The 19,125-nt window shown below is 39.6% G+C and overlaps 1 protein-coding gene across 1 annotated transcript in view; it reads right to left on the bottom strand.

The window, feature by feature from the left end:
• The window catches only part of LOC149445612 (uncharacterized), a 119,837-nt gene that overhangs the window by 76,863 nt on the left and 23,849 nt on the right, over positions 1-19,125 (bottom strand). Inside the window, exon 2 of the mRNA XM_089653499.1 lies at positions 3,245-3,277. Within this exon, the coding sequence (XP_089509625.1) occupies positions 3,245-3,277 (33 nt within the window). The remainder of the gene's footprint in view (positions 1-3,244; positions 3,278-19,125) is intronic.

The raw sequence follows: 19,125 nt of genomic DNA, 5'->3' as shown, positions 1-19,125 counted from the left end.
AAAAACAAGACTGGGCAGTTTGGGATGTGGCATTATAGTAAAAAAAATTACAATTTTCTATCCCACAGAAAAGAGCCATAAAACATTTCTTGAAGTATTCAGCTGCATAATTGTCTAAGGAAGTGTAATTTATTGACTCTTTAACAGCTGGGGTGTTTTCCTTTTTTGTCTTTAAACCACAGAAACGAAGCAATAGGGTTGCACGTAGCCAATAAGCCACTAGTTTGAAGTAAGCTGCACTATAGCGTCCCTTTAAAGAGCCCTGTCAGGAAAGTAGCTTATAGCTACATTTTATCTTTAGTGGCAGTTTAAATAATACATAATGGTATCACAGTATTTTTTTCAGGCTGGTCCTGATAATTAAAGTGTAACTAAAGGCAAAATGGAAAAGAAACATTGTCTTTAGTTCTACTTTAACATATACTAACACTTTATCTGCAAAGCAAACAATGTACCAGCAAGACTGCTGAAAGATGCAAATAATGGATCAACCAAAAGGTAATTATGGTAGCACAAGATCTATTTGCAAATAAAAGTAAATATTTGCATAATAAAATGGTTAAAGTGTATGTACTGGCCTTGTGAAGAATGTACAATGGCTTAAAGTGATATTAAAAGCAATAAAAAAAAAATAATATAAAATGTTATACTCACCTTCACTGTGCAATAGTTTTGCACAGAGCAAGCTTATTCCTCTTCATCTCAGGTCCCCCCATTGACGCTCCTGCCCCTCCCTCATGCAGCTTGCTATGGGGGCACCTGAGCAGGCTCACTCCTGAGCCACTGCTGTGTGTCTATTCACACACAGAGGGTGGCTTGCCAAACCCCCTGCCCCCACTCTCTTCTTATTGACTTACTGACTATGACTGACAGTAGTAAGAGCAAATTGCATTACCATACAATGCATGAAGGTAAAAAACCTTGGGCCTTTACAACCATTTTAATAAAAGGGGTTAAAAGTACTCAGAATTGTATGTTTAAAGTAAAGCTTATCTGTTACAATGTTCCCAAGTCAAATCCATACAAATCCATAATTCGTAACCATTCAATCTGCACAACCAACATGACTATGATGTGGGTTTCAGATTACCCCAGTTTACCCCCAAACCCCTCTGTCTCCCTCTAGATCATGCCCCAGCATTATTTTTAACCTTTACCTTGTTCCAGTAATGAGAAATAGCTTTCATTACTACCTATGACATCATTAAAAGGTTTGTAAAATTCTCACATGCTGACAGCCACTTACAGCACAGTTCCTATTGGAATGTACATGCCCCCATAACCACATCTCTCAAGAGCCCTTTCCCAATACATAGTACGTGGACACTTTCTTGGGAATCGACTTCCATGACATGTAAGGTTCCTTTCACATGTAGCATAGTCCGCTCCAATCAGCAGGGGATCTGTGAGCAGATCTCCCAGTGATCGGAGCCAAATGGGACAAATGTGAGTGTTTTGACATCTGTGCCTGTTCAGTTTCTGCCTAGTGGACACAGGCGGACCTTGGTCAGCTCTAAGCACTGCCAAGTATAAATGGACCCCATTGTCAGTTTACATTAAGCTACCTCCGATTCAGTCTGCAAAATAGGAAAAAAATGCAGTCCTTTTCTTTTTTTTTGTCGGACCTGGATGGACCTGGAGGTAGTCAGGTGTAAATGGACACAAGTCAGTTTACTTCTCCAATCACGAAAGGTCAGCAACAAGGCGAGAATAAAATGTTGATATCTTTATTGTAAATGCAGAGTAAAATGTTCCAAGTGACAAGCAACACTAACGTGTTTCAGTCAAAAAAGATTTTAGTCATAGAATTAAACTAAAATATAAATTAATATATAATATCTCATGTAGTGCAACTTTAAATAAAAAAGTCCATTAATTTATAACATCCTTCAAGTGCTGCTTGCTGCTATCCTTTATCTTGTGCCATATAGTTCAAAAAGTGCAAACTGCAAACCAAATGCTGTTAATCATGGAGCGTCCTTCAAAAAGTGCTCTCGTGTTCAGCAGTATGCCACCACCACATGCAAAAACTCACCAGACAGGATTGACCCCCTGCTAGAGTAGGTCAATCAGCACTTTCCCCCCCATGGGGTTAATCATCCAAGGTACCACTATTCCTTCCTCTCACCATGGGATTTCATAAACAGAGGAGATAAAAGGCTCCAAAAACGTTAAACTTTTTTTATTTAGGTGACTGACATATACAACAGCTTGAACAAGCTGAAGTTAGAAGCTGATTGGTTCCCATGCACAGCTGCACCAGATTCTATGTACATCAGTTTAAGTAAATCCCCTCTAGAGTCTACATTTTCTGCCTGAAGCATTGGGGAATGGGCATGGTTTATTAATGTATTACAGACTGAATCCTACAGTATATAGCCACTTTTAAGAACTCTGGAAGTAGACTGAATTCAAAATGACTGAAGAAGTATTAAAATGTTTAGTTCAGGTATCCTACTCTTAGTTATAACTCAAAATATAGATAAAACAGATTTGGAGAATTTAACTAAACATGACTCCAAGTCATGATCTACACACCTTCAATCAGATTTTCTCTGTGCAGTAATGCATTAATGCAGTCAGCTGAGATTAAATCTGCACCCAGCTTTTTTATTTGTAAAAAAAATAAAATGACATTCCAACAGTTTATCAAAAGAAATCAGCTTTTACAGTTGTCATAAAAGCGGATTTTGATACACTGCTAGAATGTAATTTTATGTTTTGTACTAATAAAAAATTTTAATTCTAAGACCTCTAGCCAGATCTCATCTGGACTGGAGAATGAAGTGAAACATTACTTAAAGTAAATCATTTTTCAGTGTAAAGGACAAGAGCAGGATGTCCCATTTCCATCAATATGCTGATGTTGCAGTTTTAATGTTTTTTGAACTCATATGAACTCATAACACAAATTCCATCATATAGATTAAACAATTCACCTATTAGTACCACATAAGTACAGCTACCAGGGGCGGACTGACAACTCATGGGGCCCTCGGGCAATAGGGGATCATGGGGCCCCTGTGTCCTTGCCCAAACTCAAAAAAGACTATGAAAAAGGTACCAGGGGCATCTCATGGGGCCCCCTACTGACCCCGGGCCCTCGGGCAGTGCCCGAGTTTCCAAATGGTCAGTCCGCCCCTGACAGCTACGTACAGTAACCCGAAAGGTACAGAAGTTACCATAGGACAATAATCAACATTCGGTATTACCCTTGTTATTACATTAAAATGGGTAGTCTTACCTGCAAGCTTTTTCCTTTGTTGATTAGCGGAACCTAGAACAGATTTAGAAAAATGTGGGTTTTAGTTAGCCTTTTCAATTATAAATATAATATTGCATTACACAGTTGATGGAGTAAACGCTGCCTTAGCCCCAGTTCACATATATGTGGCAGTGTGGGCCGCGTTTTGCGTGGGCACAAGAGACCACACATTTGAATGGACTCCCGTGCCCCATGACATGCAGAGAAGAAATCACTGCACTTCTTCTGAAAACACAGTCCGCACGGGAACCTCGGTTCCCAGTATGGTTGCGTTTTCCAGTGCGGGCGGCATGCCATTAGAACTAATGGCACCCGGCTGCGGGTCTGCATTTTTCTGTGCGGGTGGTGCAGCTGCATGGATTTTTGTGCGGATCTGCAGCGGCACCAACCGCACAGATGTGAATCTAGAGTGAAGGAAGATTTTTATTATTGCACATACAAAATAAAATTAATTCTAAACATATTAGTTCTGGTCCCTGTAAAAACTAGTGAGCTAAATTTAAGTGATAAATGTCGCAAAACATAAATATTTAACATAGTATGTAAATAATGCTATTTTTGTTTTTGTGAATTTATTACTTTTGAGATAAATACTGCATGAATTATTGAACCCAAAACCTAATGCGGTATTTATCTCTTAGTGAATTGACCCCATTGTCTAGGACACAAGACAATCAAGGAACAAAAACAAGGAAACACGTCTTACTCTTCCCTAATCTATCAACAAAAAAGAAAAGGTTTTGGCTTGTGTTTTATTCTAAATCATTTTGCATGAGCTAAATCTTTCTTTATTAGCTTATATTAATCCCTTGCAGGTTTACTTAATACTTCGCAAAACAAATTTATAACTGGCTAAGCCAGCCAATGTTTATATAGGAAGGATATTGACGTTCTTTAGTGACAATATTCCACAGACCTGGCTAGAAAAGAAGATACAGAAAACAAGATTTCTTAATTGGCTCGTGTAATGACAAAAATGTAATTATCATGCCTAGCCAGTACATCCAGTACTGAAATTTCAGTGTACAGTGTATTCCTGCACAAACAAAGACTAAAAGGATGTGCCAAAATTCATTGGCTAAATTTCTCGTTTTCCCTTTTGCCCATGTTTGTCTTGTATTTGTCTACTACAACTCTCTAGGAATGGGAAAAAGGGAATCAGGAAGATGATGATAATAAATGTGACTATGACTTCACACTACAGCTTCCGTACAGTAAACGTGGATTCTGAAGGTAAGAAATACTCTGTGCGTTTTAGCACAGCCGTCTTTACTGAACTAGAGGTGAGTGAATCGGTTTGCCTAGATCAGAATCTGATGCAGGACAGGCACATTAGAGAATAATCAATATCTAGGAAGCTATGCTGAATTGCAAGGTGAACCAGAAAAATGTGAACCTTTAAAGGGGTCTTTTGGATACCTATCTGTTTATTAGAGCTCTGCAGAGGTTTTCCTTTCCATATTTATTCTATGGACTAATTTTTCACAGTGTAATTTTATGGGTAATGCAAAGGGAATCTCATTCAGAGCCTCATTAACAGCTCAGCTCAAAAAAAAAAGTTATTGTGGTTATTTTCTGCTAATATATATATTAAATACAACACTCCAGTGGTGGGTGTTTGGGTTATTGGATCAAAAGACAGTCAATATCAGTGGCTTGCTTGCGTAGTAAATTATAAATAATTGCTGACTTCTACAACTAGCAGTGGATATTGGAAATCAGTGCCTAGTGAAATAATTTTTCAAAAAGACTATAAAAAAGTTAAGGTAAACCTTTCCTAAGAGAAATATGGAGAATGTCATTGCTGATCTTCCACTGTTAATTGCCTGGATCGAATATTGACTAAAGAATGCTAATTTTTAACTGATTTTACTTCATTAACCTGAAATGTGATTATTTATACAGGTTATTGCACCCACCATGTTTATCATTTGTGCACCCAATAAAACTAGGTTTTCAACCCTATCATATATTGTGCACTACTGTAGTAATCCCACTTTCTAGGTAAATTAATGTTCACTATCTAGGTTTTGGCTTAGATTATCTTTATATAGTTATCAGACAAGTGTAATTTTTTCCCCACAAAGTGCTTTTATAATATACAAAAAGGTTAAAGATCAACTGAACCTCCTGAATGAATTGCTCTAATGCATGGGTGTCAAACTGGCGGCCCTCCAGCTGTTGCCAAACCACAAGTCCCATGAGGCATTGCAAGATTGACAGTTACAAGCATGACTCCCAAAGGCAGAGGCATGATGGGACTTGTAGTTTCACAACAGCTGGAGGGCCGCCAGTTTGACACCCCTGCTCTAATGTAATCAGGCTGTATATACAATAATAAATATGCCTCTTTTTCCATTTTTATCAGCTAGGTGCTGCAGCAAGGCTTAAATAATCCATGCTAGCAACATATAACAGATTTTGGCCTCAACTATCACACAAGCTCTTCTGTGGTCCAACACATCCCACTAAACACTGCTCTAATCAAGGTCATCATGGTTTCCTGAGCACATCAGTTTCTTAGAGCAGTGTTTAGAGTGTGCGTGTTGGAAAGTTGAGCATCCAAGACTCTCCTAGTGATACCAGCACAACCCCTTCTGAAGCAGCAGTTAAAAAAGATTAAAACTGTTGGCATAATCAATAGCTTATATATGTAAAATGACTGCATTACAGTATTCAATAAAAAGGGTTCAATCTGGCTTTAAAATGCTTCCGATGATGTACAGTATGCAGTTCAGCTATTACAAGAATCTTTTGAGCATGTGTTAGAAAAAAAGCACACAAAAGATGAAGGAACAACATTATCCATCACCATTGTTAGTGCATACACGAACATATATATATAAAATTTCCTTAAATGTCTTTCCTACAGCATATTATATTCATCTTCAATTAAAAGGTTTTTTTTCCAGTCAACAGCGAATTGATATGACCCTTCTAACATATAAATGGTGGTAAATTATTGAAAAATAATGCATTATAGCTAATTCCCATTTACAAATTGCAACTTACCTTGTGCCTGGATACAGACAAGAAATACTAGAAGGCCTCCTATACATAATAGCAGGCCCCTATAGGTCCCCATGTTGTGTGCAGTTCGGTTACTGGTCACCGAACTGGGGATTGTTAGGAGGAACGGATGTTGAAAGTACGATTGACCCTTTTATAGAGTAAGCTTTGGGCATGGGCAAGCGATTCTACTGGACTAAAAAAGGGTGGAGTCACTGGGCATAGATATTGGCACTGCCAACATGTAGAATGTAGAATGTACTATTGTGACCAGGCTAGTAAGGGCAGAGGATGTCCAAGAATGTTTGTATTATGGGAGTGGGTATTTTGTTTACTTATGAAAGACATTTTAACATACTTAATCTTTCCCTGGAGATAAAAATATATTTACTTTACTTTCCTGTATAATAATTTATTCATTAGTGATCCATAATTTGTAATTGGTCTTTAAGTCCTCATACACACTGGACGTTTTGATAACGCTGGTAATGTTAGCTGTATAAAATCATGTTAAAAACTTTTCCTTTTTTTTAGCATTTTTGCATTAGCGATTAGCGGCATTTTGCCGCGTTTGTGTTTTTAGCTTTTTTTTATAGAAAAAAGTCCAAAAACGCCGGTTTGCGGTGGTTTTCCGCGTTTTGCGGTGTTTTTCAGTGTTAGAGCGTTTTTATAGCTAAAAACTCCTCTAGAAACCCACTAGTCCTGGGTTTTTTTTCCAGCCAAAAACATTCCTGCCAAAAAACGTTGATTACAGTCTATGTGTGCATAGACACATAGGATAAAATGCTGGGGGGGGTTACTAGCTGTAGCAAAAAGCGTCAAAAGCCAAAAACAGCAGCTGTAAAAACGTCCAGTGTGCATGAGGACTAAAAAATATAGATACCAGTGGGGATGATCTACTAAGAAACTGTTCACTTAGTAAAGTGAATATTCAACTTTACAAAGTAAATGTTCATTTTGTTAAGAATAGGGTGAAATTGTGTTCACTTTGCATGCCAATTATGTGCACAGAAAAAAAATACAACAGACATTTGCTTGCATGTGACTGGATAATTAAACACAATTTCACCATATTTGCTAAGCGAAATGAACATTCAATTTTCCAGGTGAACCTTTCCTTTGCTAAATGAACAGTTTGCCTTTGCCTAGTAAATCAACTTCAGTGTATAATATTTGTCTGGTATAAACATGATAACGATAGTGTGGAGAAACAAAGCAGCAGGGTGCAGGAATCAGTAAAAGTGTAAGGGCATCACTTTATTAAATACAGCACACTTACATCTAGAGATGCTAATTTTCAGCCAGGAATGCAACGACCAGAAGGAAATTACAGTGCCAAACAACAGATCCGGACTAGCTGACCAGGAGAGCCTCTGTGTCATGGCACCAGACCCACCAGTGGAGAAAACACCTCTGTGGCTGTATCTTATGCAGCCTAGGAGAGATAGCTGAGCAGCATCTCGAAGTCATGACGCTGCTCAGCTTTCTCTCTTAGGCTGCACGAGATATGTGACAGTAGACGCTGCCTGATGTTTTCTCCACTAGTGCGTCTGGTTCCATGAGACAGAGGCTCTCCTGATCAGTTGGTCCAGATCTGTTGTTTGGCACTGTAATCTTCATCTACTCATCATGGAGGTGCTGGCATGCATGGTTGGTTAAGACCCCCCTCCTTTCTTTGTTCTTTCCCTTCTTTTCTTTATTTGTTCTCTTTTTTCTTCTTTTCTCCCTAACTGCTTGTGGAGTGTGATTAGGAGGTACAATGGCTTGCATCGATTGGGACCTCAATGCACTGCTTAATTGGGCAGCTATGTTGCAAATGAGCTTTAATGTTAATAAATGTAAAGTTGTGCATCTGGGGGCTAAGAATCATCATGGATACTAGAGGGGGTACAACTGGGGGAGTCAATGGTGGAGAAGGATCTGGATGTCCTGGTAGATCATAAGCTTAATAATGGCATGCAATGTCAAGCTGCAGTTTCCAAAGTGAGCAAAATCCTTTATTGAGGGAGATATAGACTCATTTTGCCACTGTGCAAATCATTAGTAACACCTCATCTGGAATATGCAGTTCAGTTTTGGGCACCAGTTTACAAAAAATATACCAGGGAACTGGAGAAAGGGTAAAGAAGGGCAATCAAACTGACAGAGGCATGGAGGAGCTCAGCTATGAGGAAAGATTAGAGGAACTGAATGTATTCTCTCTTGAGAAGAGGAGATTAAGGGGGGATATAATCACAATATATAAATACATAAGTGCTCCATATAGTGAACTTGGTGTAGAGTTGAGTTATTTGCTTTAAGGTAATCACAGAGGACAAGGGGACACTCTGTACATCTGGAGGATAAGAGATTTAATCTCCAAATACAGAAAGGTTTCTTCACAGTAAGAGTTGTGAAAATGTGGAATGGACACCCTCAAGAGCTGGTTCTGGCCAGCTTAGTAGATTGCTTTAAAAAAGGCCTGGATTCTTTCCTAAATGCTCATAATAAAACTGGATACCAACATGTATAGGTGAAGATGATCCAGGGAATATGCTGGAGTAAATTGAATCATGTTTTACTGGGTTTTTTTGCCTTCCTCTGGATCAACTGTGGGTATAGGATTGTGTATATAGGATTGTATAATTTTTTTTTACCTTTTTATTGGTTGAACTAGATGGACTTGTGTCTTTTTTTCCAGACTAACTATGTAACTATGTAATGGTAAAGCTCTAATTCAGTGCCTACTGCCTTAGCACTGTGGTTATAGAATTGCACATGTATTTTTACATATTTCTGCATATTTGAAATGGATATATTTAAATGTCTCCAATGTGTAATTCATGCAAAATGTTCAATAAAGTCTTATTCTTAAAACAAAAAAGTCTGCTTGATGCACTGTGGCCGGACATGAGCATCTCAAGGTGTCAGTGAGATATGTTTAACAAAGTGATGCCATCACACTTTTACTAATTCCTGCTTTGTTTCTATTGCATGCTTTGTGGGTGGATCCATCCTGAACCAGAATTAGGAGCTGCAGGAATACATTTAATCTATTGCACTTCAAACAGGTCACCCTGTTTATGGACATTTATTTTTCTAATTTGGAGCACTGAGTATTTTATGTGCATGTTATAGTATATAGCTTTGTGTTTGTTTGCCTTTCAAAGATAATGTGGAATCTGCTTAAATGATCTACACAGGCAGCGCTTTCAATTACAGTATTTGCAAAACAATACATCTATTTATCTATTTACTTTTATATTGTATTTCAGAATTAAGACTTTATGGAGAACAGTCTTCCAAATGCAGGACCTCTGGTGCTATGCTGTCTTGAATCTATGCCTAATTACTATAATAATAATAATTGACATAATCAAGTTACTGTATAATGCCAATACTCAGCACCTGAATCTCGCTGCTGTACATTTTGGTGCAGGAATTAAAAGCTGAGAACAAACATGAATTCCACTGTAACCACCCATAAGGCTCCATGAACACGGGACACGTCTGAACGATGGAAACTGACTGCTGGAAAACGTAGGTTAAAAAACGTCTGTTTAGCAGCGTTTGCATACCGCGTTTATGCACGTTTTTAAGTGATTGCGTTTAGAAGCATTTTTTAAAGATAACTTTAGGAGCCCTTCCAAAATGCCCAGAATGCACTGAAAAACAGTAAAAAAATTAACTATTTCAGACATTTTGAAAGAAATAGAAAAAGCAGAAGCAGAGAGAGCAGTATTTGTTGAGATTAGCTGTCTTTTTTTTTTTGTGGTGTTTGGATGTGTTCCAGCTCATTTCTGTGCAGAAATTATTACAGCAGTGTCTAACATATTTTTTTTCATGTGGAACCTCAAAGTATGGTGTACCAGGTCCATTTGAGTATTGGATAAACACTTTGCATGCATTTTTTCATGATGAAAAAAGGCTCTGGACAGCCTCTGGAAATGGAAGAGTTAAAAAAAATTTCAAACGCAAACGCTTATAAACGCGTTTAGCCGCGTTTACAAGCATTTGGCGTTTGAAACGCTGATACAATCTTTCTTCAAAAAAACAACTGTAAACTCAACTGTCTGTAAATGAAGATGTGTACATGGACACAAAGGAAAACATTAGGGAGAGTTCAGGCTGCTGAAAAAAAAACTGAACAGCCCCTAACGTGAGTTTATCAGCTGCAGTGTACATAAGCCCTAACTCAGCTATCTATACTGATTCTTACTTGACCTGTCTCTCACTCTAACTGTAAAGGCATATAATAAAAAAAAGACAGAGGTGCTGCCTTTGTCAACTTGTTCGTAAAGGTGAAACTCTAGGGCTGTTATATTTTTCCTTTCTTTACTACTTAGTTTGATCCTGACCTAAACAAGGATGTGCAAATCAGGTATCAGGACACCAGAAATGCAAAGCTGTTTAGCATGGATGGAGGAAAAAATTATGTGTTTATGGCCAGCTTTAGTGTTAGCCTGCCAAGCTTCATTTGTAATAGGAAGTAAAGCTGGCCATACACCAGTAGAATTTAGTTTAAATAAATTTAGACTGTGAAATGTTTCTTCGATTTTTTGTAATGGTTAGTAGGGTTAAATCAATGTTTGTTTTTTAATTTATTGATGAGAAATTTGAAAAAGCAAGATGGAAACATTTTCTTCTGATACCAATTACTGCAACGTTCAGAACTCTTATCAGTGCTATCAGTAAGAAAAGATTTATTGTGGCATGTTGCCCAAGACATGGGCTTTGTGCCACACATGATATACTGCAGCATATGCTCATCACAATACTGCAGTACCTCAGCGCTACACAATGCAAAACTGTAGACACAGCATTATATGCCAAATAGGGTATTTTCAAAATTAAAAGAGAAATTTTTTGTTTTTTCTTTATAGAAATCATACTTACCTAGGTGGAAGCAGCACTAATTTGATGCTGCAACTGTCCCCCGCCAGCTCTAAGACACAGAACTGAGCAATCAAACACTGCTGATCATTCAGTTCTAAGTGAATGCTGGGCTGTGGAGGGGGTGGGAGCGGCTGGCTCAGGTTCTTAGCAAATCTCTGAGAGGCTGAGCCAGGTGCCAGTCCAGAAATTTGGTCGGGATCTTTCCCCAGCTGAGTGACATCAGCCGACAGCAGCCAGCACTGCCGGCTGAAAATGGGTCACAGGAGTGCAGAACGAACTGCACTCCTGTAGTCCATAGTAGAAGTACAGCCAAATGCCTGTACTTCGCCTTTAAATAGACACTTATGCCTTGGTTGGATTTGCTGTTATATGTTCCTTGTTGGGAAGGGATAAATATGATGTGGAATTACTCTAATGTCCCGAAAGGTATGTTTTGGACATGTGTTTCAAAATCCCTGCAAAACACACTATCCCTTTGATGCGCATTTAAATAAACTTTCACAACATATGAAGGGTGTCTGTATGGGTACAAATGGGTATGGGAGAAATATCCAGGACTTCAGTGCCCAATTTAAATAGATGTAAACTCTTTCGTTTGCTAAAGCATTCTATATCATAAGCAATTGTCATGTTTTGTTCTTTGTGCATAGTGCTGTTGATCTCCTCCAGCATTATTGCAGCCAGTGTCAGTCTACATGCATGTGCTCCAGTGTTGGCTCCATGGCATTTTTCAAAGTGAGCTTACTAATGGTAGCAATGCAAGTAGCAGCAATATCTGCACAGTGACGTATAGTCTCCATTAGAAGCACACGTGACAGGGTGACCACACAAGAGAGTAATTGAAGGATAGGGACAGAATGTTGTCACCAAGTATTAGTTTTGGGTTCACCACCACCATTGGGTATTGCAACTAATCCTATGTGTTCAAGGTCTCATAAAATAATGTCTGAATTCACCAAACCAAATTCTTTGTAACCATAATTTACCACTTGACCTTTGAACTTAGGTCAGCTGGTTAGGAGGGCCAATAAGGGGGCTTTAGATAAACGTGCCCCTGGGTAAACTGATGGCACTATATAAGTACCTGTAATAAATAATAAAATAAAAAGAGTGAGATCACAGTAGCCATACAGACAATGTGCTTTAGCTATAACAGGGAAAGCATTAGGAACACTGCTGATCAAGTGCAAAGGGAGAGATCAGTGTAGGGCATTTAGGGCAGGTTTGGTAAAGTAGATGTAAACCCTGTGATGGGTTGCATAATGCTGTGTATCTTAAAAAATTTGACCTGTCTGGCCTCAGCTGTGTGCTGTCTGACCACAGCATGAATATCAAAGAATATAAAAAAAACCAAAAATAATAAATATAATAAAAATATAAAAAATAAAAACAAGTGGCTGGGAATACGCCATTCTGCAAGGCCAGGAACTTTCATCTAAAGCTTGGACAAAATGAGGCTCACTGTACTTGAGGGTGAATATACAGTTGCAAGAAAAAGTATGTGAACCCCTTGGGATTACGTGGAGTTTTGCATGAATTGGGCATAAAATGTGCTCTGAATGTCATCTAAGTCACAACAATAGAAGAACACAGTCTGCTGAACATAATACTACACAAACATTAGATGTTGCCATGGTTTAATTGCAGATAACATGTAAACATTCACAGTGCAGGGAGGAAAAAGTATGTGAACCTTTGGATTTAATAACTGGTTGACCCTCCTTTGGCAGCAATAACCTCAACCAAACGTTTCCTGTAGTTGCAGATCAGACCTGCACAACGATCTGGAGTAATTTTGGACCACTCCTCTTCACAAAACTGTTTCAGTGTAGCAATATTCTTGGGATGTCTGGTGTGAATCGCTCTCTTAAGGTCATGCCACAGCATTTCAATCGGGTTGCGGTCAGGACTCTGACTGGGCCACTCCAGAAGGCGTATTCTGTGCTGTTGCAGCCATTGTTTTGTTGAATTACTTGTATGCTTTGGGTCATTGTCCTGTTGCATCACCCATCCTCTGCAGAGCTTCAGTTGGCAGACAGATGGTCGTACGTTTTCCTGCAAAATGTCTTGATAAACTCTGGAATTCATTTTCCCATCAATGACAACAATTCGTCCAGGCCCTGAGGCAGCAAAGCAGCCCCAAACCATGATGCTCCCTCCACCGTGTTTTACAGTGGGGATGAGGTTTTGATGTTGGTGTGCTGTGTCTTTTTTTCTTCACACATAGTGTTGTGTGTTCTTCCCAAACAACTCAATCTTGGTTTCATCTGTCCACAGTATATTTTGCCAGTAGTGCTGTGGAACATCCAGGTGCTCTTTTGCAAACTTCAAACGTGCTGCAATATTCTTTTTGGACAGCAATGGCTTCCTCCGTGGTGTCCTCCCATGTACTCCATTCTTGTTTAGTGTTTTCCTTATTGTAGATGTGTCAACAAAAATGTTAGCATGTGCCAGAGATTTCTGTAGGTCTTTTAGCTGACACTCTGGGATTCTTCTTTACCTCATGCAGCATTCTGCACTGTGCTCTTGCAGTCATTTTTACAGGACGACGACGCCTAGGGAGAGTAGCAACAGTGCTAAACTTTCTCCATTTGTAGACAGTCTGTCTTACCGTGGACACATGAACATCAAGGCTTTTGGAGATACTTTTGTAACCCTTTCCAGCTTCTTGCAAGTCAACAATTCTTGATCGTAGGTCTTCTGAGAGCTTATTTCTGTGAGGCATGGTTCACATCAGACAGTGCTTCTTGAAACCAGTAAACCCAAAACAGGTGTGTGTTTTTTAAGGGCAGGACAGCTGTCAGCAACACATCCAATATCATCACACTATTTTTAGTCAAGGTTGGCTCACTCCTGGCTCCAATTAGCTCTGGGAGAAGTCATTAAGCTAGGGCCTCACATACTTTTTCCTCTCTGCACTGTGAATGTTTACATGTTATGTGCAATTAAACCATGGCAACATCTAATGTTTGTGTAGTATTATGTTCAGCAGACTGTGTTCTTCTATTGTTGTGACTTAGATGACGTTCAGAGCACATTTTATGCCCAATTCATGCAAAACTCCACGTAATCCCAAGGGGTTCACATACTTTTTCTTGCAACTGTAGGTTAGCTTTTTTGTTGCAGTTTCAGATGGGTCCTCCTAGACAACGCACTGACTGCAGTACAAGGCAGAATCTCCAGTGCATCCATGGCAAGCTCTGGCTAACGGTCCAGCCCCGACACCCAAAAGCCCATTGGTGCCTTAGTTCTAAGATTATGTACATCAGCCCTGGAACCAGTATAACAAGCAATTGTGTGGCTCAGCAGCTGCGAGTGCTGACTTCATCTGAGCATTGCTGCTATCTTTTATTTTAAAACTCATTGAACTTTTAAAAAACCTTTCTGGGATCAGAGAATTGGAAGAATGTTGGTCATAAGAGGGAATCCTGGTATTATCAGGAAAAAAAGAGCTTTTTACGCAGCACCTCCTTAAAGTAACGCATTATAGGATGTTGGCAGTAGTATTTAACCCTCGTATTAGGGATCTAATAGAGTGGCCACCGAATACTGGTGGAGGAGGAAAATATAACAGTAGTAATGCTCAGTTATCTCATTGTGGCAGCACCTTTAACTCTCCTTTTAAGCTCACCTGTCATTTTCTTTTCCCGGTGGTCCTTATTCGAGGAAGGGCAGGCAGCCTATGGCAGTAGTATTCTACATTTAATTTTTTCAGCTTCCTAACTATCCCACTGGCCATATATTCACCCCTATATTTACTTCTGCCTGCTATTTCTCTTGAGTTGTGGATGGGCAGACAGCCTACAGCTGTAGGTTTTCCCCCTGCAGCTAGTGCCCTGACTATATTGAAACTCCAGGTATTATGTAATGTGTGCTTCAGATTTTAAAAGAACTACAATTATATTTGCAAATTCAATAAAGGATAAGGTCACCTTTTGACAAATAATAAATGCACATTTTTTTACAGATAAAAACTGAGCATTTATTTTTTTTTTGTTAGAGGAGCCTGTAAAGCATTGCACCAGCAATCAGAAGATCACTGATGCCATGCAGGTCTTCTGCAGACCTGTCAGTATATCTGCTTGCCCGTACATCCTGTAGGAGCACTGTATTGTAAGGGTGTGATGCATGGATAAATAATGACATCTAATGTTAAACTATATTGTGCCTGTAATATGCTCTTTGGTCAGTAGATGGCAGCAAAGTACAAGAATCAATTTTGTAGTGACTTTTGCTAAGACAAGATAAATGCTTATTTACCCTATAAAGCTTAATGAATACTAATTTAGGGGCCGAGTAGGACCCTCAGAAGGGTCATAGTGAACTGTAAATGCAGGTTTGAGGCTTCAATTAAGAAATGACTTACTGCATCACAAACTCTATGGGAAGGGGAGGAGTTCCTGTGCTGAGGAGGAAGTGAAGTCTGGGTCTGGCTGTTGGATGCTGAGGACGTCTGGAGAATCTGCGTGGGGCCTGGAAGAGGATTTACGGCTCACAGTGGAATCTGGTGAGGGCACCTAAGGAAGATTCACAACGAGACCAGGAAACAAGTGACTGTACGGTCCGGTTCCGGAGTGGGTCAGGAGAAAGCACCAAGAGCCTGCCAGGGAACTGTAAGTGCGGCTTTGCCGCAGCACATCGCACCACACGTGGTCAGTGACATTTTGGATATACCAGAAAGTTACAAGAGACACACTCCACTTTCCTTTGGATTACAAATAGTATTGCGCAATACTTAGGGTGCACCCCAATGTTATATCTTGCTCAGGAACATTCAGGCGCAGCCAGGCTGCTTTCTGGACATTGGGGAAAAGTCCGCAAGTACGGGGTTAGTGTTAGACAGTATTATTCTTACTGTATGATTATGCACTGTTATCATTCTGTTTACGTATGCTCAACTACATGATCACTATAACTGTTCAGTAAACGTAATTGTTTTAAAAGAACCGTTGTCTGTGTCTGTGTGGCATCGTGTACCCTCTGAATCTGTGGGCCCAGCCCTCGGTCTTCCTTCAGTATGATACACTCTGACAGGAAGAATCAGTTAACTACCACAACGCTCACAGCACCATGGTAGTTCATTGAGAACTACAAGCCGACAGCCGCTAAGGCTGTCAGGACATGTAGTTTTCTCATTCACAAAGAACTGTGAATGAGTGACAGAGCCAGGCAGGTGGTGCCCTGCATGGCCATTTTTATTTAATTTTGACAGCTAGCAGGGGGAGAAGATCAGCACAAGCTCTGACCCCAAAACATTTCAATAGGCCCTTATCAAAGGGTTCACCCCTTGACATCTTGATGATAGCCCAGGCCTTGAAATGTCCACTCGCTTGCTCTCCAATGGCGAGTGGAAATTATGGTGGCGGCGAGTGTTTCCCCCAGGGCTCTTGCTGAGCAGGCTCGGAGCTCAGGCCAGATCTGTCATTGGCACTGGGAGCCGTCAGACTTCTCAATAGCTGAGCGCAGTGAAAGCAAAGGAAGGAGTGTGTGCTGTCCTCTCTGCCTCCCCCTAGAGTGCAGTACCCAGCTCTGTGAGTGAACAACAAAGTACTGCAACTTTTTATGGGGGGGTGTGTGTGAGTGTGTTTTTAATTTCAACTCACTCTGGTCATATGATCCTCTATATCAGCCAGTGGTGGCTTCAGGGGAGAGGAGAGAGCACTTAACAGCGTGTGTGTGTGTATGCATGTCTGCGCATGTACATGTGTGTATTTGTACATGTGTTTGTGTGTATGTACATGTGTCTGTGCGTGTGTATTTCTGTGTATGTGTATGTACACGTATCTGTGTGTATGTGTGTCTGTACATGCCTGTGTGTGTATACATGTGTCTGTATGTGTGTGTGTGTGTACATGTGTCTCTGTGCGTGTGTGTACATGTTTCTGTGTGTGTGTGTGTGTATGTACATGTCTGTGTGTGTGTACAGGTGTCTCTGTTTGTGTGTGTTTGTTGGTGGCGAGCAACTCTAAAGGCCTGGCTAGTAGCTCAGGACTTGAAATTTTAAGCCCTGTGATAGCCTATTGGTTGAAACATGTTTGGGGTGGAGCTTGCGCTGATGTCATTAGCTGATGATGGTGGGGTTTTCCATGCTTTTGCATTTATACCTATGTGAGTATTTTATCATAAACTTGCCTGAATAGAAAGGCAGTTTTCCACTATGGTATGCCCATTTGTCTTTTACATGCTACAAACATACTGAACGGAGTGGAGGTGCACTACATGACCATTGGTGGTGTATTTGTGAGACTCCAAAAGTGCCTCTGGGTATATACTGCTGAAGCTTTCCATGTGATCAGAGAAAACTGTGATGGTTGACTGCTGATATACAGTATATGCTCATTGTAGACCACCTATAAACTATAACTCTGGTAGGAGGCCATTGTAATTTGTGGGGATCTCACTTGGCGGTGCACTTATACTTGCAAGTGGACACATTCCAGACAGATGAATGGTGATGGAACCCTCCTTCACATTATCTAAATGATATCAATAAATGGTATACTATATAGAAAAGTCCCAAAACCATGTGTAAGTCCAATAAAATTCAAAATTGTTGAAAATTAGATCCAGATAAAGAATCCTTATGCCGAGTAATAATATGCATCAAAGACACAGAGCTATACATATATGTTTATACAGTAATGGAAATGGTAATATCCTAAAACTAAGATATATATAATCACCTGCTTATCAATCATACAGTGCTGATGTTCGTTACAAAACCAAATTTGATCCCTGTACTGAGAATAAATAGGTGAAAATAATTTAATGAGAATATTTCAGATAATATTAATTATAAAAAAAGTTATGCATTAACCACTTGAGCTCCAGAGGATTTACCCCCCTTAATGACCAGGCCTCTTTTTGCTACTCGGCGCTGCACTAATTCAACTGATAATTGCGCGGTCATGCAATGCTGCACCCAAACGAAATTTACGTCCATTTTTTCACACAAATAGAGCTTTCTTTCGGTGTAATTTGATCACCTGTGCGCTTTTTATTTTTCACGCTATAAACAAAAAAATGCCAAAAATTTTGAAGAAAAACAATATTTTTTATTTTCAGCTATAAAAATAATATAGTAAACTCAAAGTTGGTTAAAAATTTAGGCCAAAATGTATTCTGCTACATGTTTTTGGTAAAAAAAATCCCAATAAGTGTATATTGATTGATTTGTGTGAAAGTTATATCGTCTACAAACTATGGTATAAATACTGCAATTTACGCCATTTTTCTGCTATACAGCGCTGTGCTAGTTTAACGGACAATTGCGCGGTCATGCAATATGGTACATAAATGAAATTTACATCCTTTTTTTCCCCACAAATTGAGCTTTCTTTCGGTGGTATTTGATCGCCTGTGCGGTTTTTATTTTTTGCGCTATAAAAAAAAAAGCCTGACAATTTTGAGGAAAAAAAACAGTATTTTGGACTTTTTGCTATAAAACATGTCCAGTAAAAAAAAAAATGCAAAAATCAAATTTAGTCATAAATTACTGCCAAAATGCATTCTGCGACATGTCTTTGCTAAAAAAAAAAACCCAATACGTGTAAATTAATTGGTTTACGTGAAAGTTATAGCGTTTACAAATGGCGGGAAAGATACTGGGATTTTTAGTTTTTTTTTTATACTAATAATGGCGGCGATCAGCGAATTATGGCGGCGATCAGGGACTTATGGCAGCAACCAGCGACTTATGGCAGGACTGCGGGACTGCGGCGGACATTGTGACATTGGGGGGTACTGACTTGGGGTCACTGACATCCCCAAAAACACTAATACAGTGATCAGTGCAAAAAAAAAAAAACTGACACTGTACTAATGGCAATGGGGAGGAAGGGGTTAACTTTATTTAGCAGGGAGGGGTTATAGGAGTGAGGGGAGTGTTTTACTAGGGGGCGGGGGTGTGTACTGGACGGGACAAGGCTGATTGAGAAAGAGAAACTGTTCTTTCTCGATCAGCTCATCCTCGAGCT

This window comes from Staurois parvus, unplaced genomic scaffold (assembly GCF_062004578.1).
Source record: "Staurois parvus isolate SC_StPar_1 unplaced genomic scaffold, SC_StPar_1.0 ptg000715l, whole genome shotgun sequence".
Lineage (NCBI taxonomy): Eukaryota > Metazoa > Chordata > Amphibia > Anura > Ranidae > Staurois > Staurois parvus.
Note: the sequence above shows the minus strand (reverse complement) of the source record. Positions and strands in the feature narration are given on the sequence as shown.